The sequence below is a fragment of the Ischnura elegans genome, chromosome 1, assembly GCF_921293095.1.
Source record: "Ischnura elegans chromosome 1, ioIscEleg1.1, whole genome shotgun sequence".
Lineage (NCBI taxonomy): Eukaryota > Metazoa > Arthropoda > Insecta > Odonata > Coenagrionidae > Ischnura > Ischnura elegans.
Genome location: NC_060246.1, coordinates 4,387,903 through 4,406,396, shown reverse-complemented (window position 1 = coordinate 4,406,396; position 18,494 = coordinate 4,387,903). Strand labels below are relative to the sequence as shown.

Here is an 18,494-nt window from a genome sequence, read left to right as displayed (position 1 = left end):
ATTTAGAGATATTGGCTTGTATGTATCTCTGTCTAGCACTAGTGCTGATGGGCATTGTATATCATTTGTATGTACTTAGGCTCACTGTTATGATGCACGATATAAATATTAAATGAGCCTTTTAATCTGCAATACTGAGGGAAAGGTTTCAATATTCCTTTGTTATTTTCACCTCTGCATATTAGTTATTATGTGCTTCTTTGCTATATGTTTGTTCAGTAAAGATACACAGGTGAATTGGTTTAGGATTTAATATTTGCATTAATGTTTCTTTACCGTTTGGTATATACTAATTAAATGTGATGTGAAAACGTTCATCCTAAATATCAACGTTTATTGAACTGTTGCTCTTACACTATGTAACTGTAGTTAGCATGTACCTTTTTCTACTTCCAGTTGGGGTCGCTCGTGAAGAAAAGAAGGTTGGAGTAATCATCACTGGGACCGTTGAACTTAGGGTATCATCTTTCTCTCTCTGTCATTTTGTATGTCTTTGTGGTAGGGTATATTAAATTATATCTGCTACAAAACTATGACTATTTTATTAAAACATTAGGTAATACAACTTATAGGTAGGGGCGGTCTGGAGGAGTTTTCTTCGCACGTTTGTCCCTTGCACGAGGAAACCATCGGTGCTTCGTAGTTGAAGTTATTTCCATCAGTTCTTCACGTATCACTTCCGGTGTCTTTTGCTTGAAGACACTGTATGCTTCTTCAGAATCCAATTTTAAGGGACTTCCTGCGTTGCTCTCAACCTTCTCCGAAGTGGGAAGCGGCCTAGTGTATTCGTAGGGAATTTTCTTCTCCGGGTGCCATACAACGAAATACGAACCATTGTCTGTTTCCCCTACTTTCGGATGGAGATCACTAATCGCTGCCCGCTGCAGATACAAGTACGGTCTTTGCTGCCGTAAGAAAAGCCTCATGCCCATCATTTCTTACTGTTAGGCACTTGAGATCCCTGAAAAAAATAATAAATAACTGACTGTCTCATAAAAATCATTTATAAAATCAATATTAAAAAATAATAATTCACATTCTTAGATACTGACACACTGTAGTAATCATCTACGAAGTTATTTTCTCATCAAATATTGACAGTTTTATCACCAAAGGCCAATCCTCGCTCGCTGCCTGATCTCCGCGTACGCGATATCGCTATTTTATTGTTTTACGACAATTTTGTGGCGCTCATTTGTTCTAAAGGCGGACTGTCCGGGAAATCCAAACAGCTCCCTACGAGGCATGTGTCTTGCAGTGGGACGTTAAAGAAAATAAGAACTACTTCTGTATTATTAGATCGGAAATTTCTCAAGACACTGTTCGTTTGAAAGAAACTTGGGTTTCTAGCTGGTTGAGGATGTTGATTGGTTGGCAGGTACTCCACTTCATCACGTAGTGGGCGTGTGTAAACTCATTAGATACCGTGGACATTTACGCTATTCGCCCTCACCTTCATGTTATCGCTGGCGATCAACTCTGTCAGACTCTTTTGGAAGACCTAATCAGAACTAATCTTAAATGCTTGTATGGCTTACCCAGACGTACAGCGTGTTATGGAATTTAAATCTTTACCAGCCTTTAGGTCTTGTTGGCCGTGAAATTTTCTTGCCCTTGCGATTTTAGCATACTTTTAAAACGGCATTCGCTTAACATAAGCTAAAATAAAATGTTTACTACTTAGCTTTTATGGACAATAAGTTAATTAGGAGTGCAGGGCCAAACCTAGGCGCATGTAAAGTAAACAGGTATGGAGGTGCTAGAAATGGAGAGGAGATCTATAAAGAGAACCTAATATGAACCATATCCAGAGCCCTACAAATATATATCTGTGACTTTATGGCACAAGGTGATATTATATATTTCTTGATTGTAGCAAACAAAGATCTCGAATACCCACATTTTGTTCCTAACATAGGTTATTTTTTCTCCTGCCATTAATAAATATATGGTTCTACCTAAATCAAAGCATTTTTTACAGAGGAAACTGGTGCAAACATAAGATTTGCATACCTCCCAGTAAAATTCTGCTAAATGAAGTCTTCAATTAAAAGAAGTTCCAGGAAATCGTCCTCCAGTTTCTCCCAGAACAAGCAGTGGCAGCAATCAAAGTTGCATATGCACTGGTGAAAAAACGTGGAGCCGTAGAAAAGGGAATGTAATTTAGGTGACCAAGGTGAGGGTGTGAACTAGTGAGGAGAAGTTGGGATGAACAAAGTAGCAGGTAATAATGGTGTGTTTGCCCTTAATACCAGTTTGGTGCTCAAGAGCCTTTCCTGAGTCTTTCTGTACAATATGTGCAGTGGCTGCAGGTGAAGCATTAAGGTTCCAAGGTTCACCTCATCTGTGAGTTTCAGCCTCAAGCCATTGAAGCATTGACGTGGGAAAGGTATATACTTAGTCACTAAATGTGAATTTTACAGGAGACGAAAGGAAAAGGTTTGCCAACATTGTGAAGCTAAAATTAGCGTACAATCTACATCAGTGGTTCCCAACCGGTGTGCCGCGGCACTAAGGGGTGCCGTGAGATCTTTTGAGGGTGCCGTCAAAATTTCGGGGAAAAAATTGCACTAAAGTCTCTCTTGGCGGGAGGGGGGGAGGGAGATTTTAAATATCTATTTCCTTATAAGGATGCCGGGAACTTTTGAAAGGCTTTCCAAGGGTGCCTCACACAAGAAAAGGTTGGGAACCACTGATCTACATCAACCGTAGCAACTGATATATGTACTGTACCGATTAACTTGTTCTAAGCCATTGGCAAGTGCATGCGTACTACCTTCTCCATGAGAAAACGAAATTTCGATTTTTTTCTGACCTTTTCCCATGTCAACACTACTAGATTAATGGGAAGAGGGGATTGGGTTGGTGTGGTGGCTAGAGTGTTGGCTTCCCACCCGGTGGGCTCAGGTTCAAATCACGGCAGAGGCAGAGAATTTTCAGAGACTGCCCGATCCCTGCTTGAATGTTGTATGGAGAACGTTTCAAGCACTACACTCCATCCGTTGGATGGGACGTTAAGCCGTGGTACCCATGGCACCTTTTGTTAAGGGCAGGCTAATGCTGACGCCAGGTTTCTCTCCACTCATCCTTACCTACCCTTACCTCATTAAGAAAATGACCTCAGCTGTCGGTTGCCTCCTCCTAATAGGTACCATACCAAACCAGATTAATGGGAAGAGCATTTTTTATGGTGCTATTGAATTTTCTATTTAGACAACAAAATATATCACATAGGACTACTCAGATTTCAATTGTTTTTTGTTTTGAATTTATATTTAAATATTACTCAATTCATTTAAAAATAATTTCTGCTTTTCTGCTGGGTCGAAAAATGATGCAAGGTTTCCAATTTCCAAGTGAGGAAACTTTTTTTTCAGTGAATTTTTCAAACCATTGTACCCATCAGTGGGGGATATTTCAAAAGTCTCATGTAGGTGAAGGGAGAAAGCAACTTGTGAAAAGGATATATGTATTAAAAAGAGATATTTACCAGTGAATTTATTAATGATTGTACGTCTACTGAGCAAATACAAAAAAACTTTTCCCGGGTTCCTGCATAGGTAAGATTTTCTCCGAGCGCCGACGTTTCGGGTTCCGTCTTATCACCCATTCTCAAGGCTACTGAATAAATATTTGGAGCCCTTACAGGCATAGAAAAAAATAGCTCCATGTGGTGCCAGAATTGGCATGGTAATTTATAAGCTTTTGGATTTAATCCGGCAGGAAGGGACATCTATTGGTCATTTAATTCCGGCGGCAAAAGGTTCATAGGAAAATGATCCCTAAAAAATGCAAAAATATGGTATAGAGGGAATGACCCAAAAGTGAAATCATCAATAAAACTCAAGTAAAACTTCAGGGTCGATGAAGAAGTTATTTTGGTCCATAAGGAACAAAAAATGTAAAATTCCTATCAGAAAAAGAGCTCAATGGCAGTTATTGAAACAATTGTTACTTGAGAAATGAAATATATCATGGCCAATTTTGACCAGAGATACTTGGGCAATTATAGGTACGGGCGATTTTGAAATCCCCGCCTATGCGCACGCGCCTCGCTCCGGCCTCTGGTGTTCAAATGCAGGTGAGAATTTGTGTGATTACTATTGGCTCTCGTTGTTTGTACCTTTGGGCGTTTCGGTTGTCTTATCTTTGGCATTTTTAACAGCACAATTGTGTGTAAATATGTCGATATTTTGACAAGGAATTAATTTCCACTTTCGCTATCGCCACTGTTTTGGGTTCGTATTTTCAACTGGATTTCGCTGAAAACGCTTAAAGCCGCGAATTCTGTGTGCTGTGCGATTTTGTATCGTTTACAGATGCACCGTTATGAATAAAATTCCAGTGCCATACAGAATTTGAAGATGCAGAGAAGCGGTAAGCATTTATTTGTTCTGCTATGCATCTTTTTTATAGAGCTACTTTACTCCCGCTTTGCATATTGTTTTACTTTTGCTGGGCCCATACTTGACAGCTCAGCTGGCGCCAAAGCAATGCTGTGGATTACCAAATTTGAAACGACCTATGTTATGAATTAAGTTTGGTTTATGTCACATGTTTCGTTCGACTTACGGTTGTAATTCAGGTTTAATAACTCTCTATTTCTATTATCACCCTTAGGAGGAGTGAAGTTTATTTTTGACATTTCCACGTGTAAGAAAAATCGATAGTGTTACACCTTAGTCCCGAGTCTCCCAGTCCCCTTTTTTGTATTGATCAGGCTCATGTTTGAAATATTTCATTACCCGTTTTTGTTATTGCCAAGTATTTATCAACATCCGTGATGTCATTTGGCTCTAAACTTTAATTCGAAAAACAGTGCACCTTACTTTTGTAGAGAAATGAAATTATCTATGTAGGTCATACTATGCTAACAGGTGGAAAAATTCTTTCATGCTGGGCAATAGAGTTATTAATTATATTATGACGATTTTTGAAAATCTGTGATACAATTAATGCCAAATTTACATAAACCGTAGGATGAGGTAATGTAAGAGCAATTTGTACTATTAATGCATTTACATTTGACCCTGTATGCTATTTGTAGCAAACGCCAATAGGCATCTGGAAACTACACCATGAACCACATTTACCGCCGTTGTTTTTGATTTGGTACTGTTAGGATCACCCGTATTTCATTTTCAGTCTTCATTAGGTCTCCAGCCAAGTCGACTTCCCATTTTTTCCGTGTTTTGAGAAAATTATGCCTATTGTATGGATTCGGGTAACGCAATGTTTCGAGCTCATTTGGAAAACATGGGCAGCTTCTATCTAGATGCGAATTTGTATTGTGTTTTATGTCGGCTTGAAGTTTGGTTTCGCTGCTAGGCAAAATAGCATATAAATGACCTCTTTTAATCACTTCATATGACCTTTTAATATTGTGTATTTGATCATCATAGCATTAAATTTAACATTCATCCAAGTACGAATTTTTAGAATCTTGTTATTACTATGTGCTGATATCAAATTTGCCGTCCTTGATGTCTTAATCCAGGGGATTTTATTATTTAGAATTAGTCATGACAAAGCAAGTATTTGTAACCTAAATATTGGGATTCTCATTTGTCTATGATTTACCTATCAATACAATTTTTTGTGTTGTGAAGAATTATAGAAGCTGTTTTTGGCATATTGATTTCCACTGTTGAAACATACACAAGTACCTATTGATATCCTTGGTTGTATTCCCATAAGTTGCATACACTACGATTTGACGGGCAGTTGTACACTTTCTTATTTGAAGGCATTGTGGTTGTGTATGGCTGTTTATCATGACATGATGTTTTCCATCTTAAATGGTGCCAAATAGAATGTAATTTACCCAGATCCCATTTTTGAATTGTTCTGAAAAATCTATTTCTTTACCAAAGAGAAACCGTTAAGCTTCTACAAAAGGCATACTAATGATTTCTGAATTGTGCACTCATAAGTTAAATGTTTCCCAATTTATTTGAATGGGTAGATACCAAATGGTATTCTGTTTAGTTAGAGGAAAGGTTATTTGAAGTAACCTGAGTAAATAAGTGACTCTATCAAAGAGAAGAGCTATATCTTAGCCATCTAGTTTACAGTATGTTTAATTCCTTTTTGCTGGGAAAGAGCCTAATACCATAATTTTCTCCTGATTTCTTGATGGTACACTCCTCAAGCATTGGAAACTATGAGGAAGAGAATATTATTTTATTTATTCCAATTTAGAGAATGGTGTCCAGTGTGCCAAACTCTGTCATAGATTGCAATTCATAATAATTCTAATTCTAATCTAAAATATTGTTTCATTAAAATATTTCCTGAGTGAAGATCAATGAAGTGTGTTCTTGCAAATTTATGTTCTCACGTGGACGTGGTCGGAACGGTAGGGGTAATGCCAGGCAAGAAAATGAATACCTTTTGTTCTATAAACTTCCACTGCAGTTCAAATTACTCTATTTTAAAAGTTATTTTTCTACATCATGTGATATTTCTAATGGACATAATCTCATATGGACTCATAATCTCAAGGCATAGCACTATCAAAAAGAGAACCTCTAAGCAAAGATCGTGTTGATTTTATGCAAGGGAGCCAAGGAGGGGTCCTGAATTCCCACAATCACAGTTCATTAAAAAATTTGGTTGATAGAAGGGAAAGGTAGGTCATGACAAAAAAATCTTCTCCATTTAGCCATTCTCTTGTAAGTTAAAGCCTTTTGTGCCGAATGTCGGCTGGTGCCAATGGACATTTTCATACCCAGAAGACCTAACGCTGGGTATACCTGTCGTGGATTTTCCAAGGCAAATGACTGGATGTCGGCTCTAGCCAATGTGTGGGAAGGGAAGTGACCACTGAAGTTACAAATGTCAGATGCATTCAGGCCCAGCCTGAGACCCAGCCTAGCAAGTCCTTAGGGCCACTCCTCTGCAATTAAGCCCGACCCTCCCACTCATTTATGATTATCCTCAACGCAGGAATCCGTTGGGAATTAGTTATATTGTCAATGGTTTTTGTAATGATATATTTTGTTGCATACTACAATTTTTTATACTTTGAAATGAATTCTTCATTTAGTTTTGTGCGTAAGCAATTTTTAAACAAAATTGTAGTGTTAAAAATAATGGACTTCCGTCCTTATAGTCTTAGTACCTTGTGTTCACTAACTTTGTTGTTGTTAACGCTAAAAATCTGTCTAGAATTCCTCAGTGCTTTAAAAAATGTTATTAATTCATTTAGAAGAGTAAATTATTGAAAATAAAAGGGAATATTTGGTATAAAAACATACCTTATTCCTCCGAACATAGTCCCCCCGCTAATTTTGAGGCGTGAGTTTCAGGAAAAAATTAAAAAAATGGGTTTGACTTTAGTCCCCCCTTAACTTTTATCACGGGTATTTTTGGAAAAAAAGGGGGGACCATATTCAGACATATACGGTACGTAGCTCAATAAGTTGAGTGGGGCCTGACTGGTGTGAAGATAGGGTTAGAGGGTCTAGTGCAGTGGCCGGGGTAATGTTCATCCGCCTGGCTTATTTGGGTCTGAGGAACAGAAATTCCAGGTCAACTCCACCTCAAAAAGAGAGCTCCGCACAGAGAGATTTGAAATAGTCTTATGCTACTCGTAGCACGGAAAATGTTTTCCTATTGTAGGCGGCAGCAGGGAAGGGTTAAGGAAACAGGAAAGTTACTGCCTGTGCTTTCGAGAGTTGGTTTTTTCATTTGTGTTCTGGTCATTTACTCGTTTCGGGAGAACCTCTTAGTGAGGGAATGAATCGCTCCCAAGTGTGTAAACAACGACAGCAAACCAAATGAGACTGAGGAGTGGTGGGGAAGCGGCAATGTGCTCGTCATGAACTCATAGCGTTGTCTATACGCAAGGATTAAGGTTGTCAATTTTTTGTATTGGACAGTGGGAGAAGTAGGCAATAGATAAAAAAAACTGAAAGATATGGGCCTCTTATCTTAGTCCATCTCCATCACATTTCCTGCTATCTTCTTCAACCTTCCAGAAATGACTGCAAGCCTGGATTCACCAGTGGCACATCTTTGGTCTCTGTGGAGGTTATTTTGGTGTTTTCTTATTTCGATTGCCTCCCTTAATATTTCAGTTGCAAAATGTTTCTCTTTTGTCACTACTTGTTCCGTCGCTGTTGTGGCCTCGGGTGGTTCCCGGATGGCTGACTTCTCATGAGTAGTCCTGGTGAAATGGTGGCCCCATGCTCCTTCCCTCACGCTTGCATACTTCTGCCCATTTCCTATATTGACGCATGCTCAACATCTTTATTTATCTGCTCCATCTGTTTCTATCTTTATCCTTTACACTGCAAATTATGTCTCTGATTAGCCTCCATGGTTTAAATACTTTTCTTACGTCTTAGTTCCATAAAATTCTGGCTGTGATGTTTGTTGTCCTCTGACTGTATGGCAGATATTCCCCCTTCCTGTACGCTACTTTTTTGTCATCTGGTGGCTGATGTGAAGATTTAACAAATCCAACAGGTTCATGGGTGTAGTGTGAAATTTTTCCATGGTGGATCTGAAAATTGAAAATATTTCTTTATACATTTTAAACCTGAAGATGTCCCTTCATGTTGACACCAGGGTCACTGAAACTTGCAAATTTTATTTATTTCTACTGGAAGATTTGAGTTTAGGTGAAATTGTCTTCTGTATGTCTCCTTGGTTTTATCCGGTGTTGTCGTTAAGTGATTTAATTCTATATCCCTATGGCCTTTATCGCTCAGACTTGTTGCTCAATGGGCCATGGTCGCTGTTACCTCTGTGATTTATGATGGATGGTGGTGGGAACTGGCTAGATTGATTCTATTGGTGTTTGTTGGTTTTCCGTACTCTGAAATGCCTAGTACATATTCCTCTTCTTCTCTACTTACTAGGATCTCGAGGATGGTATCTTGACATCACTTTGATTCTTACTATTGACTCATATTCGAAATTTATAGTCTGAAAAAATGGTGAATTCATACAATCGTAATTCTCATTGTATCAATTTTTGGCAGTTACCAAATGTGATCTATACACTTGTTTGAAAGTAATGTTGACTATGGGTTTGCTTCAAATTTCACATGAGTAATCATTTTTTTTAATTCAAAAATTTATCGAGTGTAATCATTATGTAATAATTACACTCGATAAATTGTTTTGACATTAAAATAGTTTGTGCAGTAAGCACTAACACGGTGATAGGTTGTAATTTAGGGAATCTGAGCACTCCATCAACAGCAGTGGAACTACCTCCTGTTTGTGACTACTCTTATGCGAGCACATATAATTGTCTGATTTTTTTTAATATTCAGGAAGGTGATGCTCTACTGAAAAGTAAGTTTGGCATCCTCTTTACTTCAAGCACTGTCACTGTTTCATTGCTCAATGTTCTCATCTTCCACCCTCACTCACTCCGCTGTCTTGATCTTTCAGTGCACTATCCAAGTCACTATGTATCTCTTTCCAATTTTTCTCCCAATTTTTTATCTGTAAATTCTATTTTGTCAGTGCCCACTTCTTCGTTCTCTCATATTCCTGCAATTCCATGAACAATCTTTGAACCTAAGAAGTACAAGTGTTTGAGGGTCTTTGATGGTATATGTCTTAATATGGTAATTGTATGGTGTCCAAATAGGATACTTCCATAATTCAGGGCATTGTGGTTTTCTTTGTGAGTGATTTTTGCTAATTCTACGGTTTATTTGTCTGAGTAAAAAAATTGAGAGGAGATGCCGGCTTCCCTTGGGGAAGATAAATCTGAAATGGAATACTTCATTTATTCACCTAATGGCCAGCTGAAAATGACTACTGGAGTTGGAGATAATTCTTTTGCTAGTGTCCAAAGTGTCTTGAAGTTAATGTTTTTTTAATTTGGAATTTAATATTTATAGATATGGTGTCATAATTATGTTTATTTATATCTTATAAATGATGAGATTAAGGTGATGAAATATTGACCACATTTTTTTTACTATTTGTTTGTTAACTCACAGTTTGGTCAATCAGTTATAATGGCTAGGTTCTCCTGGCCAAATTTTTTTGGGTTGATATTCCATCATCAGAGACTGAGGGTATGCAGCATCAAGGAAAAAATGACAAGTGACAATGCTTTCTTATCAGTTGCATGTTTTTGTGTGAATTTTTTTGTAGGAAACCTTTCCTTCCCTTAAGTCTTGCAGTGATAACATGTGGGTACAAGGAAATTTGTGGATAGACAAACTTTTTGATTTTGATTGAAGAAACCGTTTTATTGTTCACTTATGAACTTGCTGCGACAACACTTTACCCATCAAACCCCTAATTCTAGATATATTTGTTTTTATTCATTCACATGAATTGTAGAAAATTATTGCACTTGCATTTCTCAACAAATTGTAGCACCTTGTATTTAATGCAAGATCGTATCTTGTATTCACCCCTTTTTGGTGGCACTTAGTTGCATTGGCACTTAAAATATGTCATTTGTGATAGCGTGCTTTCCTTCCATTGCTCAGTGATGACAATTGATTTTGACCGATTTGAGAGCTTGGTAAAATGTTGAAGCAATAATGTTTTTTTTGCGATCAATTATTAGGCTGTTTTTTAAAGGCACTTTTCTTTTAAACTTCCTACATATTTTTTTCTTGAGTTTGTGTGTTTTATTCCGAATGGTAAGGAATAACTTTTGTATAAGTATCCTGTAGTTTTTTCCCTAAAGTATTTTCAAGATAACATTTTTATCTAGACTTATAAATAACAAAGATTTTGAGAAGCCTTTATGTTTTAGATTTACCTTGAATATGGACGTAATAGTTCTACTTAAATGTTTTTTCTTGTAATTATTTCCTGTCAAAAACATGCTTCTGCTACATGTTTAAATTTTCTATTTTTGAGTACTAATCAGTTTTGACGAGATCACTGTTGGCCCGCACGCATCTTAATTTGCGCGAAGAACTCGTTCTTTTGTGTAGCAACGCTCGACGTGATCCCCCTCTACCATCTTGACGAGAATAACAGGTGGTGGAATCTTTATGCTTGCTTTTTTCGTGATGTTTCATTGCGATGCCTGGTCTTTCGTTGAAAAGGGTTCAGTTTCGATTCAAGTTGCTGTATTACACAAATTTTACAGGAGTATAGTTAGTAATATACATTGCTCTGTTTCGTTTATGTAATATGCGTACAGAGTTTTCGGTGTTGTGAGTAGTGAGTACGGCCAAGATATTTGCACCCTTTTGTCTGTGTGTAATGGTTTCCCACCCCTCCGCGACGCGGTTTGGGGGAAGTAATGTGGCGTCGAATATCGGAAAACTCGGTGACCTATTTTCCGCGTATTGCACTTGTGGACTGCGAAAAAATTGTGACTTGTATGTTTACTCGCAGTCTTTGCAAACCCTTTGAATGATGCTTTTGAATTTTTGCTGGATTATTTTTTACTCCTAAATTTAGGCGTTGACGTCATGCTGTGACGCCAATAGATCCGTAAGCTTTCCTGAGTTGTTCGCAGTCTGTGCTAAACTTCGATCGCTCTTTGCTACGTGCATTAAATACATCTCCGTTCGTGGAGATCATTTGAAGCCCCTCTCTTCGCAAATGGACGGGGGAGTCATTGCTGGATCTAAGAGCATTGGAAATTATAGTAATTTCGGAGTACATTCCAATTAACTTTGAAAAAAATGCCTCTCTCCTCCGATTGCACGCTATGAGTGGGATTGTCGGGGTTTGATTCAGTTTCCTGAATTAACGCAAATTTTTCTAATAACACGCGATTCGTGTGGCTGAACGCTGTTCTTCGTGGATGTTTGGCGTACGAAACAAAGTGACGCGATATTCTTCTATTTCGACAGAACATGGATTATCTTCAGAATGATTTTGGTTTATTAGAGAAAATTGTGCATCGAATCTCGTGAATTTGTCGCCTTGGTCATACGGTTTGGTGAGCCAAAAAGCTGTCAGTGGCATGTTCACGCGTGTTTTACGTCCAGAATATCCGCGAGGCATGTTCGTATGTGTATTAGCGGTGATTCTTCACGTGTAGCTGTCGCTCGAATTTCCCTTTCTTTTAATTTGGCGTACAGCCTTTTAATACCTATTACTGGGTATAAACCAAAGGAGTTACTCCTTCCTAGTCGGGTGTTCAGTGAGAGGGAGGCTTCCTGAACACACCTCGCGTTAAAAAGCGGCGAAAGAAATGCAACCGTACAAATTTCGCACAGAAATATTGCGATGTGAGGGAAATATTTATAAATGACTGTTGGTGTCCCGGACATTGTGAATGAAGTGCTGGCGTCACGCTTTAAATTTTATTTGCTCGCAATCCGATTAACTGATGCGACGGAGAATGCTTCGGATAGCGTTCGTCTGCACTGCATGCATTCCAATAGTTGGCTTAGTGTAGAACCCAGAAACGGAATATATAGATATTTGTCGATGAAACTATTAAAATTTTTGACACTCACTCACAGTCGGCCCGTGGGCGTTGTCCGCCGTCGCCGATTTCCCCTACCAGCCGATGGTGTGAAAAAATAAAGACAAGTGGTGAGATATTTGGAGAAGAGCCCGTCCTCCTCGCTGGGGCACTCGAGAAATCCGCGTCCCCTCGCAGTTGGTGTGTCTGCGGGGAATAGCCGCCGCGAACCCGGGAGGTCCCTTTTCCTGCGCCGGAATCCGCCCTCCCTCCCTCCCTCCCTCCATCCTTAAAAATCCGCCCTTCCATCCCCCCCCCTCGTGTGCCAACTCTCCGATCTCCCTGGTCGTGGTTATGCCATTTCCTCCGCTCCGTCCCCCACTTCCTCATCTGTGGCGACGACGCTCTCGCTCCACGAACAGACGACGCCCTCTTCTCCCGAGCGGCGGCGGCGACTTGACGTGTGAGTGAGTGAGTTCGTGTTTTCGCGTGTCCCCCCCGATTCCATTCTTCCCCCGTGGAAGGCACGCGAGGGCATGGAGGCCACGGCGGAGCTCCCGGCGGGCCGGGTCATGGAGGCCATCAACGGTGAGGGTGCACCCTTTCCTTAGCAGCAGCCCCACTCTCTGAGAGTCTCTCTCCTTTCCTCAGGTCACCACGATAGCGAAGGTGTGGTGCTGATCTCAGCTATCTCTTCTGCTCGGGAAAGTGTTTTCATATCTGGAGATAAAGTGGGCCACGATATTTATTTTGCTTGTCAGATGTGCCAATCACACGAGGATATTTGCAGATGGGGAAGTGAGGAGGCATAGCCCTACATGCCGCTGCTTCAATTGTCTTGATACTTGGAGCAGGCTAGTTCGCGAATTTATTTGGGAATACCATATCAAATGTTACTTGCTTTGGGTAAAATTAAAACATTATGTAAGTGCTGTTTCCCTTGGAACTTCTTGGCCAGTCACTGGTAACAAGCAAACTAGGGAATTTCAATGATAGGAGATTTGTGATCTACCATTTTCACATGATAAGTATCCTGAACATGTGCTTAATAATGTCTTTATTTCGAGTATTTAATTCAACAAAGTGTGTTTTCACATCTGCTTTTTGGAAGGCTTTTATCATCTTCTCTGCCTAAATGATGTGTGGGCCTTCTGTGTGTAACATTCTTATTCACTCTGTTTCAGGAGCATTTATATTTTTAGTTATTGATTTTTATTTTTATTATATATTTGTTTGTAATGTTTTAGGAATTTTTCCTAAGTGAAAGTAATTTTACTTCCTCCTGAGAAATACCCTCAGATAACCAGTTAAATACTAAACTTTAAGCTACTTCCATGCTGGGAGCTGTGAGTGCAATGTTGAGCCACTCTTGTTTTTAATTGTGAAAAGTAAATCATGGCATATTCCTGGGTAATGAGAATTTCACCTTGTAAAAAGAGATTGGCAATTGACTTATTTGTGTTGCAGAATGGCCATTTTACTCCTTTTGTAAGATTCAGACCATTTTCATTTTATGTATGAGAGAGAGGAAAAATGAAGGCGAGTTAAATGATTCAGTGGCTATATGAATAGTGGAGGGTTTAATGACTGAGGTTCAACCCCCCTAATGGTCTGTTTTCCGAGGCAGTGATATTTCAAGGAAGTGTTAATTTTATGTATTGGTTGTGTTTCAATGTTTGATGTTTTGAAATTAATTTTGACCCATAATGGGGAGAAATATGACTTATGTTGTGTTTGGATAGTGTAAGATAAAGAATATTTTAATGGCAAATTTTTGTAAAAATCACATTGATTATTATCGGTGCCTATTAAGGGGAAAAAAACTTGCATGTCTGTTAAGCACTGTTTCAGTCCAAAAAATTAACATATTATTCATAGTATTATTTTTGATTTTCTGGATTTTTTTCTAGGTATATATAAGTAAATCCATAGCTGGGAGGTTATTTTTAGTGATATTTAATAATGAACTCAGAGTGTATTTGGACGGCAATTGCTTTGCCCTCAGTACAGTTTCTCTGTATTTGTCCTAGCTCTTTTGTGACATCACTTTACTCGATAAAACTTGCTAATGCCGTTTTAAAAATGTGGTGTTAGGATATTATTTACCTTAGTCGTCTTCGGTCAGATTCATTTATGAATTTATATTTTTTAACTGTTTTATGAATTTGCCCATGAAGGATAATTGGAGGTAAGTTTAATTACGTTGTGTGTGCAGCATGAACGTTGCTGTATATGTGCTCCATTCAAAGAGGGCTTTTTATTGCTATGATTATGTGACCATAATGTAATATTTGGAATGCTTCTAATTACAAATATTCAAGTAATTTATCATTTTTTAAATATAATGATAAACATTGGTAAACATTTTTCCCTCAGTAAATTCTTGAGTTCTTCTTCATATAGTCTGATTTGATTTTTGGTGATATTTCCATAAACTGTTGGTGAATTTATATCTTCAGGAATAATGTTATCATTAGAAATAATGGGAGTTAAGCTTTAAATTTACGTTCTTGTTCTTTTCTATGTCATGACCACTCCGGCCTTGCTCATTTCTGCTTCCTGAATGTTTTTTGGTGGCTAATAATTGCAGCGGTGAGTGTTATCTATATTTCCCCTTATGTTAAATTTCCTCTGAAATAGGGAAATCATAATTTCTCCTGATTGTCCATGTAGAATCGCTAGTTTATAAGTATCTAATGGTATTTCAAAATGCTTTAGGGAACCTGAATTTAAGTTATGTGTATCACATTCATATAGGTCAGTAGACTTCAATATAACCTGTCTCTCTGTGGTAACAGCAGCAACTTCTTCCTACACCCATTTTATTAAGTTGCATAATTATTAGTGAATTTTTTTTCATTGATAATTTTTATTTCCTCAGATATTGGTTAAGAGAAGCTGTGAAGCTCTATTGATTATCTATTGATGTTTTTTATGAATGAAAAATATGAATTCAAGTCATCTCCCTTTCCATCTCATAGTTGCCATAACTGTAGTTCAATTTGCAGTTATAACAAAGATTAAAATAGCATATTTTTGTTGATCAGAATTTGCTAATAATCTATGAGTTTTGGTAGAGTTAATCCAATTAGGAACTAAAATGTTTTGAGTAATGACAGTATTAAAATCTAAATTAAATTTCACCTTTGGATTCTTAGCTTAACCTTGCTGATCTGTATTTTATTATGTATACTATACAATAAGGCATATGTGAACCAACTCAGTTAATGGTGTAGGGCTTGAGATGTGGTTGACATTCTTGCATTTCAAATTGTATGAGTACATCTACATACATACTATCCTACATGTCAACTGAATAGGCATGTGGCTCATTAGTCCATGGTGTGTTTTGGGGAAAAATGGATTCCCTTACCTATCCTTTCAGAAAAATGTTTCTCTTGAGTTATTGTCTCGGTTAGACCTGGAAGTATAGTGTGGTTCTAATATGATGTTCTCTGTGTAGCCCTGAAAGTGTCCTTCCTCAATTGCTCAAGCAATCTAAGCCCAGCACGTTTCCTCCGAGTCTGTAGCAGCTCCCAGTCTAATTTATTTCACCATCTGTGAAATGCTTTCTGTATGCCTGTTGAAGGCTTTGATGAATTGCACAGCTTTTCTTTGTATTTTATTAAGTTGGCAGATTTAGGTTTTTCTGCACTGGATCCCATATGCTTGCTGCATATTCTTGGTGTGGCTGGACGAGTGCAAAATAGCACCTTTATTTTACTTATTATTCTGAAAAACTTCCCACAGCATGCTTGACTAGTGGTAGCATCTTCAGGGCTGTGCCACAAATATATCTTATAGTTGTTTCCCATAATAGTTTCGAAGTTATAGCAACTCCCAGATACTTCACTTCATCTGTGACCTTGATGTTGACACCATCCTTAACATATAAATGAGGATAGTTGGATGACCTCTGCTAGGAATGTACTGCCATGCATTTGCTTATATTAAGCTCTAGTCTCCACTGTTGGCTCCACAAATGAACTTAGTTTAAATCCAATGATAGATTTTCAAAGTCAGAAGGATTACTTATTTCATGATAGATGACAGCATTGTCAGCTAATAAACATATTTTACTGCTAATTCGGAAGCAGAGGTAATTTAAACGTACAGTGAAAGCTCTCACTTACATACACTAAAAGTCCTGGAAAATGTGTACGTAAATGAGAGATGTGATGCACTTGTAGAATTTGGAAGGAAAAAAGTTAATTTGATGTTTTTTAACTTGAAATTGGGATGGCCGTCAAGAAGCAGCAAAATATTTCTTTCTTTCTATCCCATTTTTTCATCGAGATTTTTCAACCACTCTGTCATTATTTCCTTAGGCATCCAAGCCTTCTTATTAGATTTCCATGTAATGGGCAGTTTATCTTTACTCGCTCCTTTGAAGCACCTTAGTTTTCAGTGTTTCCTGTCTCGGGTGGTCTCAAAAAATCGCCTTCCAGGTTTGTGCCAAAGAAGACAGTCAGTCAATCTTTAGATGCCTCCCCTCAGGAGCATTTTTCAGATTTAAGGGCCACAATAAAACAATCGTGTTTCGTCTGCATTGTGGATGTCTCGGGGTGCAAAGTTCTCTAGCAACTCGGGTAATCTTTTCAGTCCACTCAGTGGCACCTTGACACACATCTGCAGCCTCCCCGCACACAGCTTTGCGCACGATACCACGTCTTCAATGAAATTTTTGCAGCCACCAATTAGAGGACCTTTAGTACCTTTATACCCAGTGACACGCAACGTCTAGTTTTTTTCTGGTAAAATTGGTCGAGAGACTGGAAAATTATGTGCCCTCGCTTTCGTGAAACAGTGGGAGTGAACAGCATCCTATTTGTTTGCAGATGAGATCAATTTTTAAACTTTTTCATTATTGATTTCCCTCAAAAACTTCATGATATTCTCCTTCTACTTCAGAATGTCAGCGATTTGAGTTTTACTGCCACCAAATTGAACAGCTAATTTGCCGACTTCACTCTTTTTTTATCCACATGGTCCAACATCTGTGCTTTCTCTCGTAAGGGAAGACTTTAACCCTTTGGCATCGCGTAATAAAATTGAAATGCCCCCAGCACTGAAAACAATATTAACAGTCACGATGGCACAGTCTGAGAGGTTTGGAAGGTACTGTATACTTAAGGTAAAAGTATCTGTCTTCTAGAGAAGAGTTCTACATCCAACCGAGGAAGACGGCTGGTAATTAGATTCTTATCAATTATAGGCAGTCGCTTGCTCAAGAACACTGGTCACCCTACACTCATCTTACATTTGTAATACATACATACATTGTTGCATCATGCATTGTTGTATCTTCACTGGTTTGATCATTTTTGGTGTCCCTTTTCCCCCAGCTATTCATAAACTCTATGTATTTATTTTTAAAGGAAAAATTTTCCATTTTTTGAGAAATTGGTGAGAAAACCCATAGAAGTCCAGGAAAGTCATGATATTGCTAACAAAAATATAAATACTTGTTAAAATAGTTCTTGGAGTGTAGGTCAATGTAACATGAATTAAACAAGGTCAAGATAAGAAAAAAAATTAATATAAATATTAGAATCTTGCTTTAATGGATGTCAATGAAATTGGTTGATGGTTTTCTGAGTCATGTCTGTTTCCCTTTTTGAATTTCGTTATGTAACTTTTGCGATTTTTCAGTCTACTACTATCTTTCCTTCAGACATTGACGCCTTGAATATTACCTCGGTCTCATCTGTGGTGCTAACTCTATAAGGGATGAGGGGCATTCCTAATCGCCCCCCGGAGATTCACTAATTTTTATCGATTTTTGCTGTTTAGTTATTCCCTCTTGTTGAATAGTAATTTCTTTCATTGGTTGCTCAGTGAATGGAATTCTGAAACTACCCATGGTTTCATCCTTGGTGAGAGGGGGAGTTCAATGTTTTAGCTTTGCCAATATTTTTGGTGACTTTTATGAAATAAAAAATCCACAATTAAAGATTTTCCCTGAAGCTCTGTCGCATCCGACCGAATAGATTTCAGATTTTCATTGATTTATACACCGAGTACTTTTTTCTTGAAATTCCGTGGTGGAGTACAAATTAATTTCTTGGATTTGAGTGCTGTGTAATATAACTTTCTTTTCTGCAAGTTCTTTCGATTTTTCACCAAACTATATGGA

The 18,494-nt window shown here is 38.2% G+C and overlaps 3 protein-coding genes across 6 annotated transcripts in view; 2 read left to right on the top strand and 1 right to left on the bottom strand.

The window, feature by feature from the left end:
• Positions 1 to 530, top strand: part of LOC124154874 (cyclin-dependent kinase 10) — a 68,623-nt gene extending 68,093 nt beyond the window's left edge. The window contains exon 10 of the mRNA XM_046528676.1: positions 397 to 530. Coding sequence (XP_046384632.1) covers positions 397 to 432 — 36 coding nt within the window. The 3' untranslated portion in view covers positions 433 to 530. The remainder of the gene's footprint in view (positions 1 to 396) is intronic.
• On the bottom strand, positions 524 to 12,590 carry LOC124154890 (39S ribosomal protein L42, mitochondrial). Of its 2 annotated transcripts, none has more exons than XM_046528679.1 (2): positions 12,411 to 12,590; positions 524 to 961 (listed from the first exon to the last, which is right to left on the bottom strand). In XM_046528679.1, the coding sequence occupies exon 2, from the start codon at positions 933 to 935 to the stop codon at positions 567 to 569; it is 369 nt and encodes a 122-aa protein (XP_046384635.1). In that variant the 5' UTR covers positions 936 to 961; positions 12,411 to 12,590; the 3' UTR covers positions 524 to 566. The 2 variants fall into 2 exon arrangements, with proteins under 2 accessions (XP_046384635.1, XP_046384634.1); XM_046528678.1 differs by lacking the exon at positions 12,411 to 12,590 and adding an exon at positions 1,053 to 1,184.
• The window catches only part of LOC124154797 (septin-7), a 125,453-nt gene continuing 111,062 nt past the window's right edge, over positions 4,104 to 18,494 (top strand). Inside the window, exons 1-2 of one of the 3 annotated variants that reach the window (XM_046528673.1) lie at positions 4,104 to 4,377; positions 11,970 to 11,971. In XM_046528673.1, coding sequence (XP_046384629.1) covers positions 4,365 to 4,377; positions 11,970 to 11,971 — 15 coding nt within the window. In that variant the 5' untranslated portion in view covers positions 4,104 to 4,364. Of the gene's footprint in view, positions 4,378 to 11,969; positions 11,972 to 12,687; positions 12,947 to 13,233; positions 13,283 to 14,948; positions 14,951 to 18,494 lie in introns of those variants that run through there. The other 2 variants (XM_046528671.1, XM_046528672.1) reach the window with 2 other exon arrangements.